Here is a 20,517-nt window from a genome sequence, read left to right as displayed (position 1 = left end):
GTCGTTGACAACGTTCTCCCCGTTTGAGCTGCTATATGGAGGCCATCCACGAGGCCTGTTGGACCTCATGCAGGAAACATGGGAGCAGTCCCCTTCTCCAACCCAAGGCCTCCTGAAGTACGTCCTCCAGCTGCAGGAGTACCTCGCTCAGGCTGGAGCCCTAGCTCATAAGAACTTGAAGGCGGTGCAGGAGACACGGGAACAAACCTATAACCAGGATGCGCAGGCGCGCACCAGGGGGTCGCTGAACCAGGGGATCGGGTCCTGCGCCTCCTGCCATCGAGCGAGTCAGAGTTGCTGGCCCGATGGCAGGGACCCTATGAGGTGGCTCGGAAGGTCGGGCCTGGCACCTACGAGATCCACCAGCCCGACCGGCGCAAGAAGACCCAACGGTATCATGTGAATTTGTTGAAACCGTGACGAGAGCGGGAGGGTCTGCTGATTAACCCTTGCCCGCCAGAGCTGGGTCCTTGCGCACCCCTGACCGAGGGCCCTGCCAGCCCCCAGCTCGGCAATACCCTCATGGAGGAACAGCACAAGCAGGCTCAATGTCTGCTGCAGGCGTTCTGGAGAACCTTTACGGCCCTACCCGATTATACGACCCTGGTCCATCTCTCCATCCAGACAGAGCCGGGAAAGGTAATCTGGGAGACGACCAGGCCGCTGCCATACCGAATGCGACAGGAGGTGGAGGAAGAGGTACAGGCCATGCTAGCCTTAGGAGTCATTGAGCCATCGCAGAGTGAGTGGCGTAGTCCGGTGGTCTCTGTGCCCAAGCCCGACGGCACCCGGCGCATTTGTATAGACTTCCGGCAGGTGAACGCCATCTCACGGTTCAATGCCTACCCTATGCCCCGTGTAGATGAACTGCTTGGCCGCCTGGGGGAGGCCCAGTTCATTACCACCCTCAACCTCAGTAAAGGGTACTGGCAGATCCCGCTCGACTACACCTCTAAGGAGAAGACTGCATTCGCGACCCCCTCGGGACTCTACCAGTTTACCCGGATGCCTTTCGGCCTCCACGGGGCCCCGGCGACGTTCCAGCAACTGATGGATCGTCTGTTGCGATCCCATCAAGCCTATGTGGTGGCCTATTTGGATGATGTCGTGATATACAGCCACCACTGGGAGGACCACCTGGAACGCACAGCGTTGAGATCACTGCAGCAGGCGGGACTGACAGCCAACCCGAAAAAGTGTTGCATCGGGTGGCAGGAGGCCATGTACCTTGGGTACATCATAGGGAAAGGACGAGTGAGACCCCTCATGGAGAAAGTGCAAGCCCTGGGAGCCTGTCCGCCTCCCACTACGAAACACCAAGTACAACAGTTCCTGGGGCTCGCCGGCTACTATCAGCGGTTCATTCCACAGTTTGCTTCCATCACAGCCCCCTTAACAGGACTTTTGACGAAGAACAGTCCCCAGCGAGTGCAATGGTCCCAAAACTGTGAAGACGCCTTTCAGACATTCCAGACGTGTCTCTGCCAGCAGCCAGTCCTATACAGTCCGGACTTTGACTGGGGGTTCATCCTCCACACCGATGCCTCGGAGGTGGGGCTCGGGGCTGTCCTATCCCAGGATGTGGATGGAGATGACAACCCGGTCCTATACCTCAGCCGAAAACTGTTCCCTCACGAGAAGAACTATGCCGTGATCGAAACGGAAGCACTCGCCGTGAAGTGGGCCTGTGGCGCCCTGCGGTATTACCTCCTTGGGGCTCCATTTACGTTAGTCACGGACCATGCCCCCCCTCCAATGGTTAACAAAAATGAAAAATAACAACTATCGATTACTGCGGTGGTATCTGGCCTTATAGCCCTACGCTTTCACCATCCGGCATAGGGCTGGTAAGGACCATGCGAATGCAGACTTCCTGTCCCGCCTAGGAGGGATGGAAGAGTCTGACCCCGACAAGCGGGAGCCAGACTTGGGGGAGACGGGGGTAGCGAGGTGGTGTGGCTCCCCAGAGAGGGTTGAGCCCCTCCAGCCACCAGAGTGGACGGAGCCAGGAAACTCTGAGCCCGCCTCTCAGAGGGACAGGCGGCAATCCAGAAGTAGAAAGGTGGGCCCTCAGAGCTCACTACAGGACCAGCCGCCGGGGAGGCCAGACGTAGCCAGCCTAGCCCGCGACTGGGAAAACCCCACAGCCCCAGGTCCACACCAAGACTGGCCGGATCTGCTCTGTGCCAGCTATCCAGGGGAGTTACCAGTCCAGCCGCTTGTCCACTGCCCCAAGGAACCAATGGTGCTGGACCTCCCGGAGACCACTGCCGGGACCCAGGTACCAGAAGGAGGGGAGTTAGGAAGTAGCCCGGGGACAGCCGACCCTAGTCTGGCTGTAATTCTGCCAGAACCCATGTCAGTGTGTTGCGGTCAGGATCCCCACTGACCCAGCAGCGGGTTGTTTGCTGCTGCTAGGGCCCCGGGCTGGGATGCAGTGGAGTGGGATGCTGTGTCCCTCCTGCCACTCAACTCGTGGATGGCAATCTCTCCCTCTTCCAGGTCCTTGGAGGCCTGGGCTAATTCACACATGCTGTGTTGCTCAGCCCCTGCCTGAGGGCCTGAGCTACTGACTATTTGGTGCCCCGCCCTGACCCAGGGCCTGGCCTACTAACATTGGGCTATTTGCTCAGCCCTGCCTGAGGGCCTGAGCTACTGACTATTAGGTGCCCTGCCCGGACCTACAGTGCTCAGTCCAGTTACCGCAATGGCTGCCGAGGGAGACTCCAGTGGCCAGACAAATTCCCCAAAGATAACTATGTGTATTGAGCCGGTGTGGCTCCCCACCGCCCCGGAGATGGTCGAGCCCTGGCTTAGCCCCTTTACACTCCCAAAACCAGCTTTGCCATCAACTCTAGCCTTGTCTAGATGAGGCTTTAAGATGCGCTGTTAGCATGTTAACTAATTAACTAACAAGTTTTAACAGCCTAGTGTAGACAAGGCTCCTACCTAGCTGTAAGTCTAACAGTTTAGCACACGTTAAAGTATATAAACTTCATAGTCTACACTAAACTTTTCAAATGTATTAGTTAGCATGTGCTAGCTAACATACTGGCAACACAACTTTTATCTAAGTCTAAAAGCCCTACAAGTTACAATTCCAAGGATTAGGATAGCTGTCAAGAAAGAGACTAGGAGTGGGGTGGGAGAGAATGATATAATCCACAAATATGTAAAAGGTTATTATTGGGGCAGTTAATTTAGGTAAAACAAGCACAGACTTCACTCAAAATTATTACAATTTTGTCATGAGACAAAATTTATTTTCTTCAGTTTTCTTCACTTTGTTCTATTCCTATTTGTCCACTCCACTTTGTCCTTGGGGGGAGGGATAGCTCAGTGGTTTGAGCACTGGCCTGCTAAACCCAGGGTTGTAAATTCAGTCCTTGAGGGGGCCATTTGGGATCTGGGGCAAAAATTGGGGATTGGTCCTGCTTTGAGCAGGGGGTTGGACCAGATGACCTCCTGAGGTCCCTTCCAACCCTGATATTCTATGATTCTGTTTCTCAGATATCCGTGTGAGACACGGACAAAAATATTAAGGGGACACCATCAACTTAAAACCCAATTTTTAAGACCTATTACCACAATTTATAACATCTGTATGAACACAGGAATTGCAGAGGTGGATCAGACCACAGGTATATCTAACCTAGTATCCTATCACCAACAGTAGTTAATACCATGAGCTTCGGAAGAGCTGCAAAAAAACCATGATGCAGAAAGGCATAAAAAAGGGGATAATCTACCCCAGCTCACCTTTCCCCAGCCTCTAATAGTTAGAGGTTGTCTTAATCTCTGAAACCTGAGGTATTATATTTCTCCATAAACATTTACTTTTTAGAGGTTTTTACTAATATAATTCTGGATATTAATATTATCTGCATACAGGTCTAATCTCCTTCTGAAGGCTACTGAAACCTTGATCCCAGAGAGACTAGAGAAGAAAGTTCTAGGGCACCGGCTTTCAATCTGTGGTCCGCACACCCCTGCAGGTTCACTGGCTATGGCTACACTACAGAGCATGCAGCTGCACCCTTGCTAGTGCAGACGCGCTAAGCCCATCAACTCAATTACTCCAGTCCCCATGAGCAGTAACAGCTATGTCATCGGGACAGCGCTGTCCACACCAGTGCTTACGTTGGTGTAATGTACTTCACTCAGGGGGGTAGCTTATTAGGGCTAGCGTACACTGGCAGCACTTTTAATGTGCCTTGTGTGGTGACGGCGCAGTGCCGGGAGAGAGTTCCCCCAGCGCTCTAAAAAAACACACCTCAACAAGGGGCATGACGCCCAGTGCTGGGGCACTGCTTATACTGGCGCTTTATAGCACTGCAACTTGCTGCGCTCTGGGGGGGGGGGGGGGGGGGGGGGGGTTCACACCCCTGAGGGAGCAAGTTGCAGCGCTGTTAATTGCCAGTGTAGACAAACCCTTATTCACACCAGAGTGGCATTACTTATACAGACTTAAACTGCAGCGTGTACACAGCCCCAATCGCCACCTCCACTGGAAATTTGTTAGGGGATCTGCAACTGAAAAAAGGTTGAAAACCACTGATGTAGGGAGTTCTCTGGCCCCCCCCCCTCCCCGGCCCGTTTGCACACTGCAGCAGGTTTTGTCGAGGAAGTTTCACCGTTTCGCCTGTTGTTCAAGCAGATCTTCACCCGGACAGGGGCAGGCTTTACAGAGTCAGAAAAACAGGCCTGAACACGCCCCCCCCCCCCCCCGCCAAACCGCCGTTCTAGAAGAAACTCCGTCGCTCTGTCAGGTTCACGCACAAAGTTTAAAGGGGTTTCAGCAACCGTGTTCCCAGCCTGAGCGCCCCCTCCCCCGCCGACGTGGGCCCGGCCAGGAGGGAAGCGCCCAGGCGGCTGGGGGACATGAGGCGGAGCAGAGGCAGCGGTTCCCCTGCCGCAGACGCGCCTGTCCAGGTCCTGGAGGGGGAGCACGGGGGTGCTTTCCGTGCAGCGCCCCCCACGCGGGAGCAGAGACTGCGCCCCACCCCCTACCCGCGGAGAAAGGGCCAGGATCCCGCTGCGGGCAGCAGCGGGCGGGGGCCGCTCTTGCCTCACCTCGGGGAGGCTCCGGCCCGCGCTCAGGCTGTAGATCTTCACCTCGTTGAGGCTGGAGACCTGCATGGCCGCCGCCGCCGCCTTCTCTGACTGCCGGCCCGCGCCTCTCGCTTTGCTGGCGGGTGGCCGGCCAAGCGGAAGTCGGCGCACGCGACGGGATCAGCGACCCGGAAGGAATCCCTCGCGCCGGGACTTCCGGCTGCCCTTTGATCCGGTAGTGTCGAGTGACACCCCCCCCCCGCGCGCCGAGGGGGCGGAAAGTAGCCGTTAGGTGCTGGTCCTCCAGCTTCCTGCTTCCAGCCCGGCTCTCCCGGGGAGGCCTAGTGGCGGCTTGTGCCTCGGAGCGCGGGTCAGGACCCGCCCCTCCAGCGGCTGTCTGGCGCCTGCAGCGCGGGCCGGGGCCCTGAGCCGCTGGTTGTGGCTAGAGCCGCTCCGCCGAGCTGGGGCTGGCTGGGCCCGCAGGGGAGACCGGAGGGCGGGGAGGGCGCTAGAGGAGTCAGAGCCGGAGCGGGGGAAGCCCGCTAATGGGGGAGGGGGGCCCGCGGGCGGGAACTGAGAGCGCAACAGCTGGAGCGAAGCAGGGGGTACAAGTCACTGGGATCAGAGTGGAGGCGCCTGCAGCCCCAGGGGGCGAGTCAGGAAGCGGCAGCGGGATAAAGAGCGCGCCTGTCTCCTTATTTGCATTGCTGCAGGGCCAGTGAGCCCCGGTCACGGCCCAGCACCCCCGTGTGCTAGGGGCTGTACAAATGCACACAGCCCAAGAGCATGGACCCTGCCATACAGAGTTTACAGTCTAAGAGGAAATGACAGATAGGACGCAAGGAGATAGCGTTGCTCAGCGGCCTCAGGCCGCTAACAGCTTTACTGTTGTCAGGGGTTTTTTTTAGGTATCACAGAACAGGAAAATTTTAAGAGGGATAATGAATTAGACTTGTGGATATTTACAGGTAGCTCTTCACAGGTGTGAGGGGCAGGGTGGATTAAAGCACACAGTAACTTGTTTGACAAACTTAACAAATGAGGGGAGGGATAGCTCAGTGGTTTGAGCATTGGCCTGCTAAACCCAGGGTTGTGAGTTCAAGCCTTGAGGGGATTGGGGGCAAAAATTGGGGATTGGTCCTGCTTTGAGCAGGGGGTTGGACTAGATGACCCCCTGAGGTCCCTTCCAACCCTGATATTCTATGATTCTATGTCAAGCTATGGAGGCTGACATCATGAGCTGATTGAAGTGAATGAGAGATGATAGGGTGCTGATTAGCTGTTTGATACAGCAGAGAAGACCAAGCCATTGTAAGGATGCAAAAGGATGGTGAGATGGTCAAAGCAGTGGGTTAGGAAAATGTTCTTTGCAGAACCATTCTGAACGGATATGAGTATGGCAAGGTTATGTTTGTCAAGGCTAGAGAGAAGTATGTTGCAGGAACACCCTCAGAAAGTTGATGGGAGGATGAGGAGGATCTTCCAAAGTACCCACTGAAGGAACAGTTAGATAAGAGGAGAACATACTAATGGAAATTTGACACCTGAACAAAGTGTCTTCAAGAGTTTAAACAGCAAGCTAAGTACAGGGAGGAAAGAGATCAGAATACCTGACATGCAAATTGCTAGAAATCAGAGGTCAAATTGTGTGTGGGCGATGTTACTTTCCCAGTGTTCAGTTTCTACAATTCCAGCTCTACCCCCTCCTGATACTATAACAAAATACTGCTGACAGTAGAGCCTGCAGAACTCCATAGTGCAACTTCCTTTTCTTTCTTGTGTGCTTTGATCACTGGTGAACTTGTTAATACTGTAATTATGCTTCAGAGTTAACACCTAGTGAGATAAATGGAGCAGTTCACACTTTTCTGTGACCTGTTGTTTCAGGTTGTCTGTTAACCTTCAAAAATGTAACCAGATGTAATCTTGCAACCATAAGGTTTAATTTAAAAAAAAAAAAAGTTACATCCAGGAGCACAGGTTGGCAACCAGAGGTGGTTGATCCGGCTCCAATTCACTCCTGCAGGAAATAGAGCGACACGGTATTGTAAAGATGTAACACTTAAGCCAAGTGTACACTACAAAATTAAATTCATCTAATTTATGTCGGCATACAGGTACCGCAGTAATTACATTTCTTGGGCATGTCTACACTTTGCTTCTTGTGTTGGCGGGTGTGCATCCTCACCAGGAGCACTTGCATCAATTGTACTGTTGGTGTGGGGCATTATGGGATGACTCCTGAAGGCCAGTAACGGTCGATATAAGCAATGCAGTGTCTACACTGACTCTGCATCAACCTAGCCGCATCAACCTTGACTCTATGCCGCTCGTGGAGGTTGAGTTACTACATCCGATGAAGTGAGCTGTAGCTCATGAAAGCTTATGCTCAAATAAATTGGTTAGTCTCTAAGGTGCCACAAGTACTCCTTTTCTTTTTACATTGGTATAGCAGGGCAATTATATCAGCAGGAGTGAAATTTAACTGTTGACACTTACATAGGTCAATGTAAGCTGCCTTGCGTTGCTCTAACTCTGTAGTGTAGACCAGACCTCAGGGCTTGTCCACAAGGGGTATAAGTATATTGGTATACCTCTCCATGTGAACACGCTTATTCCAAAATAAGCATGCATGTGGGGAGTTACACCAGTATAATTATGCTGGTAAAATTCCCCATGTAGACATTCCCTGCCATATTCATCTCAATAGTGATAAGGACTCCTAATGAGGAGTCTAATCTTCAGGGTATTTCTCTTTCAATAAACAGCTTACCATGACGACATGTAATTAGAATATCTGAATGCACAAGTGAACTATTGTCATGTGAAAGATCTTTTTTATGTTATTAAGGTTAGTATATGCCCCTGCACATAGAACATATTTAAAAATGCAGTTCAGTCCTCTCCACAGAACGAGTTTGATACCCAGAATGTCCAATCACTGCTAGCATTCAGGTGCATGAATTCAAGTTTGCAATCACGTTTAATAGCACTGGAAAAAAGCCTGCTGCTGGTACTAAAATGTGCTGTTGTATTTCAGTCTTTTGAAGCTCCTATACTAGGCTGATCTTGAAAACAGAGGTCTCTGATCTACCTGAGTGCAGACGCATCCACGTAGAAATATATGAAAAGTAAAGTTGGTTCTTGCTAAATTCTTGACTGAAAAGAAGCTCTTCAAAGTGTTCAGGAGTTGATGTGAAGATTAGTCTAATCTAGGGTTATTTGCCATCTAGGGAAATATTTAGGGCCTGATCATTCCCATATTTGTGTCATTCAGTAGAACAAAAGGGTGTACCGTATGCCAAAATAGGACAGCTATCATGATGCCTCCAGGCAAAGCAGTGTATCCAGTGTGGCTATCAAATTGTTTGCTAAGACTGTAACATAATTATAACATAGGTATTCTCCCATCTACACAGACAAGTCCAAAATGTAACAACATAAGCCCCTTTAAATTAATGCTCTAACACCAATTAATATCCAAGATCTGACCTAATAAGACTGGTTAGTCCCTTTTGAAGTCTTTTATTCCAACATTTCCACCTGAGGAAAATGATTCTAAAAAAGATGAGGGAGGAAACATAGTTTTATGAACAGTGTTTGAGTAGGAGTAGGGAGACCTCTCTTCCTATTTCTGCCACAGACATGCCTGAGCTTGGCCAAGTTTACTACTCTCTCTGCCTCAGTTGCTCTTCTGCAAAATGGAGATAATTCCTTCTTCCCACTCTTTGTCATGTCTATTTAGACTGAGTTCTCTGGGACAGGAATTGTCTCTAATGTATATGAAGCACCTAACATATTTTGTTCTGAGTCAGAATTAGGGTCTTAAATGCTATTGTAATACTATCACTAAGGGCTATTTACACGCAAAACTTGTACTGATTTAATTATGCTGGATAGTTAAAGCAGTACACCACACTTTGCTATGTCTACACTTAGAAGGATACAGCTGAAGCTGCGCAGCTTTAGTGTTTCAGCGTAGACACTAAAGTGATGGGAGGAGTATTCCTGTCGTAGGTAACGCACCTCCATGAGAGGCAGTAGCTTGGTCGTTGGAAGAATTCTTCCATTGACCTAGCACTGTCTACACTGAAGGTTAGGTCAGTTTAACTACATCTCAGGAGGGTTGATTTTTCTACATCCTGAGAGACATAGCTATCCCAATATAAATCCATGGTACGCCCATATCTTGAATACTGCATGCAGATGTGGTCGCCCTGTGATGGGTTGGATCACAGAAACCCCCTGGGGGCTGCCAACTGATGTGCCAATACTACTTCTGCCCCTGCTTTTCCTGCCAGCTTGGGACTCCAGTACCCTGTCTTGTTGAGCCAGACACATCAGTCTGCTCCAACACAGACCCAGGGTCTGAACCATGTGCCCCAAAGGTGCCGGCTTAAACTGAAAGCAGCTTAAGAGGTGTTCCTGTCTTTAACACTCAGATGCCCAACTCCCAATGGGGTCCAAACCCCAAATAAATCCATTTTATCCTGTATAAAGCTTATACAGGATAAACTCATAAATTGTTCGCCCTCTATAACACTGATAGAGAGATATGCACAGCTGTTTGCCCCCTACCCCCCCAGGTATTAATACATATTCTGGGTTAATAAGTAAAAAGTGATTTTATTAAATACAGAAAGTAGGATTTAAGTGGTTCCAAGTAATAGACAGAACAAAGTGAATTACCAAACAAAATAAAATAGAACACGCAAGTCTATGTCTAATACAGTAAGAAAACTGAATGCAGATAAAAATCTCATCCTCAGAGGAATTCCAGTAAGCTTCCTTTTACAGACTAGTCTCCTAGTCTGGGTCCAGCAATCATTCACACTCCCTGTAGTTACTGTCCTTTGTTCCAGTTTCTTTCAGGTATCCTTGGGGGTGGAGAGGCTATCTCTTTAGCCAGCTGAAGACAAAATGGAGGGGTCTCCCATGGACTTAAATAGACTTTCTCTTGTGGGTTGAGACTCCCTCCTCTCTCCTATGCAAAGTCCAGCTTCAAGATGGAGTTTTGGAGTCACATGGGCAAGTCCCATGTCCATGCATGACTCCGTTTTTTATAGGTAGCAGCCACGGGTCACATGCTACCTTGATCATCCTCAGGTAGACTTCTTATGTGGATTGGAGCCTTCCAAGATCCATTGTCTCTTAAGTGCTTCTTGATTCGGCACTTAATTTGCACATTCCTTTCTCAAGAAGCTGACCAAATGCTTAACAAAGGCTATTTAAAAATCAAGCTAGTACACAGTAAATATTCATAACTTCAAATACAAAAATGTTACATGCATGCAAATAGGATTAATAGATTCAGTAGATCATAACCTTTACAGAGATATGTTACATGGCATATGTAGCATAAAACATATTCCAGTTATATCATATATATATTCATAAGCATATTTCCGTAAAGCCTTATGGGGGGCACCGTCACACGCCCTATTTAAAAATATATATATTGGAATTGGAAAAGGTTCAGAAAAGGGCAACAAAATTAATAGGGTATGGATTGGCTGCCATATGAGGAGAGATCAATAAGCCTGGGACTTTTCAGCTTGGAAAAGAGACGACTAAGGGGGGATATGATAGAGGTCTATAAATTCATGACTGGTGTGGAGAAAGTAAATAAGGAAGTGTTATTTGCTCCTCATACCACAAGAACTAGGGGTCACCAAATGAAATTAATAGGCAGCAGATTTAAAACAAACAAAAGGAAGTATTTTTTCACACAATGCACAGTGAACCTGTGGTACTCCTTGTCAGAGGATGTTGTGCAGGCCAAGACCATAACAGTTCAAAAAAGAACTGGATAAGTTCATGGAGGATAGGTCCATCAATGGCTATTAGCCAGGATGGGTAGGGATGGTGTCCCTAGCCTCTGTTTGCCAGAAGCTGGGAATGAGCTACAAGGGATGGATCACTTGATGATTACCTGTACTGTTCATTCCCTCTGGGGCACCTGGTTTTGGCCACTGTTGGAAGACAGGATACTGGGCTTGATGGACCTTTGGTCTGATCCAGTATGGCTATTCTTATGTTCATAATATAACTTTTCAGCATAGACAACCCATAGAAAAGATACAGTTATGCCCATATAAAGGTGCTTTGTGCTCGTATGGGTGTTTCCATCCAGGAAGGGAAATAAGTGATGACAATGTTATACTGGTATAACTGTATCCACAGTTGGGATTGTATTGGCATAACTATTTCAGTTATAAAAAAAATCACACCCCTAACCAAAAAATTTATACCAGTACAAAAACTGTGAATGTAGACCAGGACTAAGCACATAAGAATGACCACACTGGTTCAGACCAATGGTCCATCTTTTGACAGTGGCCAGTGACAGGTGTTTCAGCGGGAATGAACAGAACAGGGCAATTCATCAACTGAGTCATCCCCAGTTGTCCAGGTCCAGCTTCTGGCAATCAGAGGTTTAGGGACACCCAGAGCATGGGGTTGTATCCCTGACCATCTTGACCAATAGCCATTGATGGAGCTATCCTCCATGATCGAATCTAGAACATAAGAATGGCCCTATTGGGTCAGACCAAAGGTCCATCTAGCCCAGTATCCTGTCTTCCAACAGTGGCCAGTGCGAGGTGCTCCAGAGGAAATGAACAGAACAGGTAATCATCAAGTGATCCATCCCTTGTAGCTCATTCCCAGCTTCTGGCAAACAGAGGCTAGGGACACCATCCCTACCCATCCTGGCTAATAGCCATTGATGGACCTATCCTCCATGAACTTATCCTTGGGGGAACCCCACTATTTACCTCTCTCCATGTGAAAACTGATAATTTATTCTTACCCGTTGTTTCTTATCTTTTACTGATCCATGAGAGGACTTTTCCTCTTATCCATGAGTGCTTATTTTGCTTGCCCTTGGTGGAAGGACCTTGTCAAAGGCTTTCTGAAAGTCCAAGTACACCTTGTCTATGTTTGTTAAGCCCCTTAAAGAGTTCTGATAGATTGGTGGGGCATGATTTCCCTTTTCAAAAGCCACAGTGATTCTTCCCCAACATATTGTGTTCATCTATATGTCTGATAATTCTGTTCTTTACTATAGTTTCAACCAATTTGCCTAGTATTGAAGTTAGGTTTACTGGCCTGTAATTGCCAGGATCACCTCTGGAGCATTTTTTAAAAATTAACATTACATTATATGTCCACAAGTCATCTGGTATGTGGAGACTGATTTAAGCAACAGGTTACATATCACAGTTAGTAGTTCTACAATTCCAGATTTGAGTTCCTTCAGAACTTGGGTGAATAGTATCTGGTCCTGGTGACTTTTATTACTGTTTAATTTATCAATTTGTTCCATAACCTTCTCTATTGACAGCTCAGCCTGGGACAGTTCCTCAGATATGGTAGTGTAGTGCTCTTACTGAATATTTGAAGAATAAGTTCTACAAGTGCTGATGTGAAAAAACAGGTAAGAGAAAGGCAAAATAACAGTTAAGAAAGGCAGTCTTCATGAGTGGACCAAGGGAATGAAAAAAAAATCATGACAGCAATGCAGGAAACCCAGCAAAAAATAAACTTGTGCTGTAGAACAGAAATAAATAAATGTAGAAAAAAAGTTATAAAATAACAAAGTCAGAACATAGGAAGTATTAACATAAAAAAACACTTAAAGATGCGAGTGCTTAGCTACTAGCATGTTAATATCTGGTGATTTGCTATTTGAACAATAATTTAAGTAGCACAATGTTAGCACATCATTTACTTTAGTTCAGGACAGTAAGTCATAAAAATGCCATTTTTAAAATAAGCACACTTTAGGAGTGAAACTACATTAAGTGTGGGGACCAAGGAATAGAGTAGTATGCGGGCAATCAGAACATCAGATAAGAAATTTGTGATTTGCCATGAGATTATATGTAGACATGTTGCAGCTATGGAAGCTGACAAGGAATTCTTCTAAACACCAAAAACATATGAGAATTATGAAAGATTCTGGGATTTTGTATGTGTAAAATATTTCACTGAATCAAGTCTCCTTTCGTGCGGTTTCCCCTTCTGCCACTTTTCCAGGGGCTCACCTCTGTCATCAGGTCCCCAGTTCTGCCTGTCTGTCCCTCTCCTACCCCTCCTTCCACCTGGTTATTCCTCCCTGCAAAAGTTCTCCCCATCCTTCCCTTCCCATTCTGATAGCAAAGAAGGTACAGCTAGGGCAGTGCCTTCAGAAGATGTTATTGAGCACGCTCAGATCGCTGGAACATACTCAGTTGCAGGAAGCAGTGTCTGGCACTACGCCTGAAACTCTTCACTCCCTTGCAAGCTGCACAGAGTAGCTAGTCCAGACCAAGCCACCGTTCTCACCAGCAGGGGCTCAGAGCATCGGAGCCTCTTCTCTCATGGAATGAAAACTTCCATCCAGCACAAGGTAAGAGAAACAAAGCAACTGAACGATAGTGTCTGTGTGTGAGCTGGGGAAACGATTTATGCCCTGGGTCTTTTATGTCATTTTTAAGTGATTTAATGTGTTGGGTAACTGGGGTCTCTCTAGTGCCTTGTCTCAGAATCTTAAATGTGAGGCAAATGACAACAGTTATATTTTATTAGTAATTACCACAGTGTTCTAGGCTCTGTACAGAACATATAAGTAAATGTTGACTGTGCCTCAAGGAGTTTATACTCTAAGCGCTGATTATGCATTTCTTATGCTCCCCAAATTCCCAAGGAGCTGTGTATGTGCATGCAAATAATTCATGATTAAGCCCTAAATGATCAAACTAGTTATGTCCCTCCTAGGACAACCTGTGAAAATGGGCAAAGAAACCTAAATCATGAAGTCCACTGCAGGAAATGCTATTTGAAGGGTCTTTTGAGATATTTTTATGAAGAAGAAAAAAATCAGCAATCTCTGTGTGACAGAGAGGGAAATTTTCTTCCCATCCACTCCAGCTGTTCCTTTACTCTGAACTGTTTAATAATGTACTTTCTCATTCATCTCTCTATTTTTTTCTGCAGTTTGCATTATTAGTTGCTAAATATATTGTATTTACTGACGTGTTCTTTACGCTGTAGATTTGAGACCAATTAGTGTGGTTTCCCCCAACTCTCTTCTCTGTATATAAGTAATAGAATTGTGGAAATTGATCACTATGGTAGTGGCATTTTCTGACTGCCTGAAAGTTCAGAAAAGGATTTTTTAATTTATTTTACAGTCTACTTTTCCTTTTCTACACGACCACCATGGTACTAAAGTTTTTTAAGAGACTGTGTTTAACAAACAGAAACACATATTACATTTGGATTTTTGCGACCTACAAAAGGTTCACTCTTCCTTCCCTGCCCCATAGATGCTGAAGCCAGTGGGAGTTTTTCATTGGCTGCAATGGGAGCAGGATCAGTGCCTTAAATCTGATAGAGGATGGTGTGCTATCATGGAGATTTATTTTTACAAAAACCTCCTCTCCAGAAACCAGATGAAACAACTCTGGGGGAGGAGGAACTTCTGCTGCCTTTTCATGACATTCAGGAGAAGGTCACATTCAATTTAGGTTTCAAACTGAGGGAGCTACAATGTTCTTTAACTTATTTATTAAGTTAGTCTGGATATTCTCTGTATCTATATAGTGCTTCATTCTATCTGGATTCAGTTCACAGGGGAAATACAGTAACCTTTGCTTGTCTTGTTATTTGTGGCTATAGTAATCAGGAGTGAAGAGAGAGGCTAAAAAGCATGTCGGAGTTCTGGTTAATTTCTGCACCGGGGGATAAAGTAAATCTGCAAGCCCTGGAGAGAATGAACACAGTGACATCCAAAGCCAACCTGTCCAGCAACAATAAATTCCTCATCCCAGACCTCAAGGTAAAAGCAGAAAGAGAGGATAGGGTTTGGGTGGCATAACGAACACAAACAGGGAAATCTTTCTTTTTCTTTATGGGGTACATATATTGGGAAATGGAAGAGAGTTATGCAGGGAGTCCAATGAAAATGGATCTGAGACAGAGATGATCAGGAGAGAAAAAAGAAATGGGTCTTCTGAGGTTGCCTGCATACATTTTACTTTACTGAGAGGATGTCAGCAAGGAGTGGTACATGCCAGGGGTGGCTAGACAATTAAAACTCTACACATGCTGGTTGATCTCTGTTGCACTCTGCTCACCGTTTACCCATGCGCTTCAAGGTAGTAAACCATTACACACAATAGGCTCACTAATGCAATGGGAGTAGTTAGATATATGGATACCCAGGAGTGTGTTAATGAGAAACTTGACGAAGAAGAAAATAGAGTCTGTATGATAAATGTTGCTCTGAGGAAACAAAGAGTTGTACACCAAGGTGTGCACATTTAGATATGATAATGAGCTAAATCTCTCATAGATAGATAGATGATTACACTTCAAATTTCAGTCCATTATTCATCCTTATTTTTAAAGCTCTGAGTCTTATTTTGATCTCAGTTCCAGCAGTTCCAGTCACTCCATTAAAGTCAATGGAGTTACACTAGATTTAGGAACAGATTTTTTGAGGGAACAATCCAAGTTGACGATGTGCAGCATTTTGAAGGAGAATCTCAGAACATCTGAGAATCCAGCCCTAAATCCAGAGGAACCACTAACCATCTACAAATTGAGTTACTCCAGATTTCTACTGATGTAGTGGAGATCAGAGTCTGGCCTTCTGGCTGTTAAAACACTGAAATGAAAAACAGTTTGTGCAACACAGGGCTTTTAGACTGGGGCCAGCTTTCCAAATATATAGTTACCTACTATGAGCAACATCTTCAGCTGGTGTAAATTAGCATAGCTCCCTTGGCTTCAAAGGAGATTAGTTGGTGTAAGTTAGTAGATCTCCTTTGAAACCAGGGGAGCTAGGCTGATATACATCAACTGAAGATGTAGCCCTATTACTTTGATTACCATATTTTTGCTAATTACACTCCGTAGCATTTTCTTCCACTCAACCCTTCTTCTCTCTTGGTATGACCCTGCAGTAAAGTCCATCATGATGATTTGGCAACATTACAATAATAGATTGAGCAACAGACTGTGATGTCATAAACATAAGATTATGACTATAGTGTGGAATCATACAAAAAGGAGAAGCTGGGCTTGGAGAAAGACACGATCTTCAGTAATAGCAAAGAAAACAGACAAGCATTGCTCAAAAGCATTTCTTTAGTATAAATACTGTTCCTCCTCCCACACCAAGTTTGTTCCTGTGTGTATGTGTTAGTCTCTTAAATGCTTACAAAAATACAGTATTTTATTAGTGAAATGTCCAGCCTATTCTATGTGATGATTCAGGAATGAAAAATAGGAAGGAGGACATCAGTGCATGATCATGAGACTAATGTATGTATTTTTTCCATTTATCATAATGCGCTTTATAGTCCCAAAATCTAAAAAGAGCACCTGCTGCTATTTTCCATTAAGCGAACAAAGTTCTACTAAGTTTGCTGGTTTTATAATTGCTAAAGAGAAGTCGGTGCTGATAAAGCTTTTAAAGCATACGCCTTGCACAGGCTTGTGTACATTTAACTTATTTATGGTCCTTTGCACAGGTGGGGACATTGGATGCTCTTGTTGGTCTCTCAGATGAGTTGGGAAAACTTGATAGCTCTGCTGAAAGGTAAAATAGATGTTATTTACTGCATACAAATGAGAAACGGACGTTGTTTTCACAGGACACAGTGTCCTTGTGTTCATCTACCCTGACTTGTCTAAACCTGGTTCTAGAACTCAACTAAAGTTGATAGGTTTGGCTAGCCTATAGTGGGTCACCACAAATAAGGGGCCAGATTCTACATTCCTTAACCAACAGGCCCACTGAAGTCAGTGGCAGTTTTGTCCAAGTAAGAGCAGCAGGACTGGGGTCCTTGTGCAGAATTTGTTTGAAAGGTAACCCTGATTAAGGCTATAGTACTAGGAAGGAAGCTCCAATGAGAAATGTAGGAGGTTTTTAAAAGCAGGTGCTCCAATGAATAAAGGATTTCTCAAAAGACTCTATTCCCTCCCCGGTAAGAGGCAGGATTTTTCAGGGGAAGGTTTGTCTAAGCAAGAAGTTTGAGTTTTCCAGGAGTCTAATTCACATTCCTCAACTCCTGCCATGCCAACACTGGTCAGATTGTTGAGCCCTTATTTCCGCAGAGGAGCAACATGTACAGAAGCAAAGAGCCATGCTGATCTCATTGGGACTCACCTTAATGAATGAGTGACCGCTCTAAGGTCTGACCTTTGGGCCAAATCACACTTGCACACAGAGGGCTGCATGCATCATGAAGGGAGCAGAGAGGTTGCCTCATTACAAGGCATTCTGTAGCACAGGGCAAGACTTCACATGCTGAGCCAGCACAACCTGCTTTTGGGTGTTCTTTGCTCCTTTCTTTTGGCAACACACATTGCTCATAGTCATGGTTCTGGCGGTGGCAGCGGAATACACACATGCTCACTTATGGGCTAGTCATGCTAACCCTCTTCAGGCTGTTTTCCTAGCCCAGATATATATTTGCCGCCTGAAGGGATTTTGTCCAGCAGCTGAAGCTGTATGCAGGGCTACCTGTGAGGGGATATGAGGGCTTCTTACAGCTACATCAGGATTAAGCCCATTAGAGCAAACTGATTCCTGGTGTAATTCTCGACTTCAGTGGAGTTACAGCAGGGCTGAATGTGGACCATTGCTTTTAATCATTATATGGTGCACATGCAGTTGCACTTCTTATGGCTGCTTCTCCAGCCTTTTCGCAAAGCAGAAGCTATTTCATGCTTAGTTCAATGATCAGTCCTCACCCGCCATTCCTGTGGTGGCAGAGGGAGTCAGATTTTCTCCCCAGAATCTTTGAAAACCTAGTCACAGCCGTCAATGTCCACAGTGGTGTGGGGTGAAGAGTGGGCAAGAAATGGGGAAGATGGTTTTCACTTTGTAGTCACCAGCTGTAACAATAGGGTACCACTTATCCAAGTGAGCCAGTGGCAAAGTTACTACATGGTTTGGGTTTGAATGTTTGTCAAAAGCACTTAGGTCCTGATTTTCAGAGATGCTGAGTATGCACAGCTCCCATCAACTAGAGTGAGTGCTCAGTACTTGTTAAGAGTCAGGCTCTTAGAGCTTGGGCTGTGCACTGGAGTATTTCAGTGTGTGTAGAAATACAAGGTGTCCTCATCCCTCCCCCAGCCCTTCCCTTTGTTTGTCATCTCCTTGTGTTTTCCTTGTCTTAACTTAGCTCCAGATTCTGATCCCTTATCAAGTCGCACCTGACTCCACAAATGGTCCCATTGACTTCAGCAGTCCCACTTGTGAAGTAACGTGATATCCATCATCAGCAAAGGGATCAGGATCAGGCCCTTATATTATAAGGTCTTTGGGGCAAGGCCTCAGTATATCTGTTTTGTAAAACTCCTGCTTGTCAGTGGTGCTAAGCAGTACCAAAGAATTAAACTGGTTTAAATATAAGACAGATATGTACAATATCAAAGCAAAGGATGAGCAGAGAAAGATATCAGTGGATACAATTGTGGTAAGGCCTTAGCACAGTGAAATACCAAAAAAAAAAAAAAAAAAAGCATATGTTTTATTCACTATATAAATAGTCCGGTAGGTTTTTGAGACTAGATTGTGTAATCCAAGGGTTAATGTACCAAGCACACTTGCCTCAGTAGAAGTAAACAATGTACAGTTGGTTATTAGTGACAGGCTATGAAAATGAACTGGACATTTACATTCCTGCTCATTGAAAGGAGCTCCCTGCTGAACTGTTGTTAGATAAACAAATGCAAGAAATGCTGGTTAAAGCGAGGCAGCACAAACCTGTCAGCACTACTTCTCACTAGGACAGCAGAGAAGGGGCAAGAGTTTTCAGGGTCTCTTGTTTCCACATACTTTTATTATTTATTTACACAGCAAGACAGAGTGTTTTTCCATGTCACTGGAAGGCAGTGTTAGGCTCTGTTACTTTCTGATTGCTCACTCCCGATACATGCCTTTACTCAGGGATTCACCAGCATTTTTGTTCCATGGACCACTCTGTAAGGGTCTGAACACATTCACATCCACTGGTTTCAAAGACTGTTGAGGGTGTTCAACACCTTTTCAGAATTGGTTCCTGAGAGAGATCCTGACATTGACCCCTGTCCTGTCCCTATCACCTATCTCCCCCACACCCCTCTGCACTGTTCAGTTCTCATAATATTTCATCCACATCAATTGAAAAGGAGCTGCAGATCACATACCATTTCCACTGCTCTAACCTTTCCATTAGTATCCTCTGGGTCTATCTACTAACTGCTGTTTAATGCATTTGTTGCCTACAAATCCAGTGCTGGGTAGTTTTCTTTAGGTGATAACATTGCAAACTTCTTTCACATGCAACATATTTGATTCTTCGAGTTCAGGGGTTCTCAAACTTCATTTCACCGCGACCCCCTTCTGACAACAAAAATTATTACATGACCCTGAGAGGGTGGACTGAAGCCTGAGCACTGCCACCCTGGGCAGGTGGGGCAAAGGCAAAGCCTAAGCCCAACGGCTTCAGCCCCATGCAGGGGGCCTGTAACTTGAGCCCCGCCACCCAGAGCTGAAGCCCTCAGGCTTGAGCTCTGGTCCTGAGTGGCGGGGATTGAGCTTTGGCTTTAGCCCTGGGCCCCAGCAAATCTAACGCCAGAGCTAGTGACCCTATTAAAAAGGGGTCATGACCCACTTTGGGGTTCCAACCCACAGTTTGAGAACCGCTGTTCTAGACCATTATAATAGACTACAAGATGGTTATTTTGAGAGAACACAGTTCATAGGTTCTGATTCTTATTACTCAAATAAGAGGCTTAATTGAAGCATATTTTGCTTCAGTTTTCTCCTTGGCAGTGGAGCCCAGGAGAGTATGACACCAATGCCCAGCAAAGGAGTGGTGAGGAGCCAAGTGCTGCCATCTCTCTCAAGGAGCCAGAGGGAAGAAACCTAGACTAGAGGAAATAGCTGTGTTGCTAGTGAGCTGGAGAAGACAGTAGGGGGTTCAAGGAACTGGACCACTGGCACAAGGCCTCAGCAAGATGGTTCTTTGTAGCCAGTAAGTCTCCAGATCCCTGCATATCTTGTTGAACTTTCCAGTTTAGGAGGCTGGACTTGCTGCTTTTTCTGCAAGGAGGCAAGTGAAGGGGTGGGGTGCGGGAAATCCCCAACAGAAGTAAAATTTGGAGGAAACTCTGTACGGGGAATTCTGCACTCCCCCAGCTACCTCCCATGGATATTTCTGCAGGAGAGGGGCAGTTAGGCCCGTCCCTCTGTGGGATAATACATAGGGGGTGCACCTTTGCTGTACAGTAGGATTTTGGTTTTGTCCTTAGGAAGCTTTTTAAATCTTAGTGAACTACAGAACTTGATTTAGCATCCTATGAAACTGATTTATTTTTGTTCTAGTTGCACATTTGCATTACTTTTTTTATTTCAACCACAGTTACTTTGGAATACTCAATATTTAGAAGACAATCCCTTGACCATCCTTGGAATTTTATGCA

General features: G+C 46.1%; 2 protein-coding genes across 6 annotated transcripts in view; one reads left to right on the top strand and one right to left on the bottom strand.

Annotated features, from left to right (window-relative positions):
• NOL10 (nucleolar protein 10) overlaps nt 1-5,268 on the bottom strand; it is a 96,516-nt gene extending 91,248 nt beyond the window's left edge. Inside the window, exon 1 of one of the 4 annotated variants that reach the window (XM_078852064.1) lies at nt 5,074-5,268. In XM_078852064.1, coding sequence (XP_078708190.1) covers nt 5,074-5,139 — 66 coding nt within the window. In that variant the 5' untranslated portion in view covers nt 5,140-5,268. The remainder of the gene's footprint in view (nt 1-5,073) is intronic. The other 3 variants (XM_078852065.1, XM_073336019.2, XM_073336020.2) reach the window with 3 other exon arrangements.
• Nucleotides 5,269-13,271: 8,003 nt separating this feature from the next.
• The window catches only part of ATP6V1C2 (ATPase H+ transporting V1 subunit C2), a 43,901-nt gene continuing 36,655 nt past the window's right edge, over nt 13,272-20,517 (top strand). The window contains exons 1-3 of one of the 2 annotated variants that reach the window (XM_073336015.2): nt 13,272-13,444; nt 14,716-14,875; nt 16,575-16,642. In XM_073336015.2, the coding sequence (XP_073192116.1) occupies nt 14,747-14,875; nt 16,575-16,642 (197 nt within the window). In that variant the 5' untranslated portion in view covers nt 13,272-13,444; nt 14,716-14,746. The remainder of the gene's footprint in view (nt 13,445-14,715; nt 14,876-16,574; nt 16,643-20,517) is intronic. The other variant, XM_078852063.1, reaches the window with a different exon arrangement.

This window comes from Lepidochelys kempii, chromosome 3 (assembly GCF_965140285.1).
Source record: "Lepidochelys kempii isolate rLepKem1 chromosome 3, rLepKem1.hap1, whole genome shotgun sequence".
Taxonomy (NCBI): Eukaryota; Metazoa; Chordata; order Testudines; family Cheloniidae; genus Lepidochelys; species Lepidochelys kempii.
The sequence above is the reverse complement of the archived record's forward strand: the minus strand, read 5'-3'. Positions and strand labels throughout refer to the sequence as shown.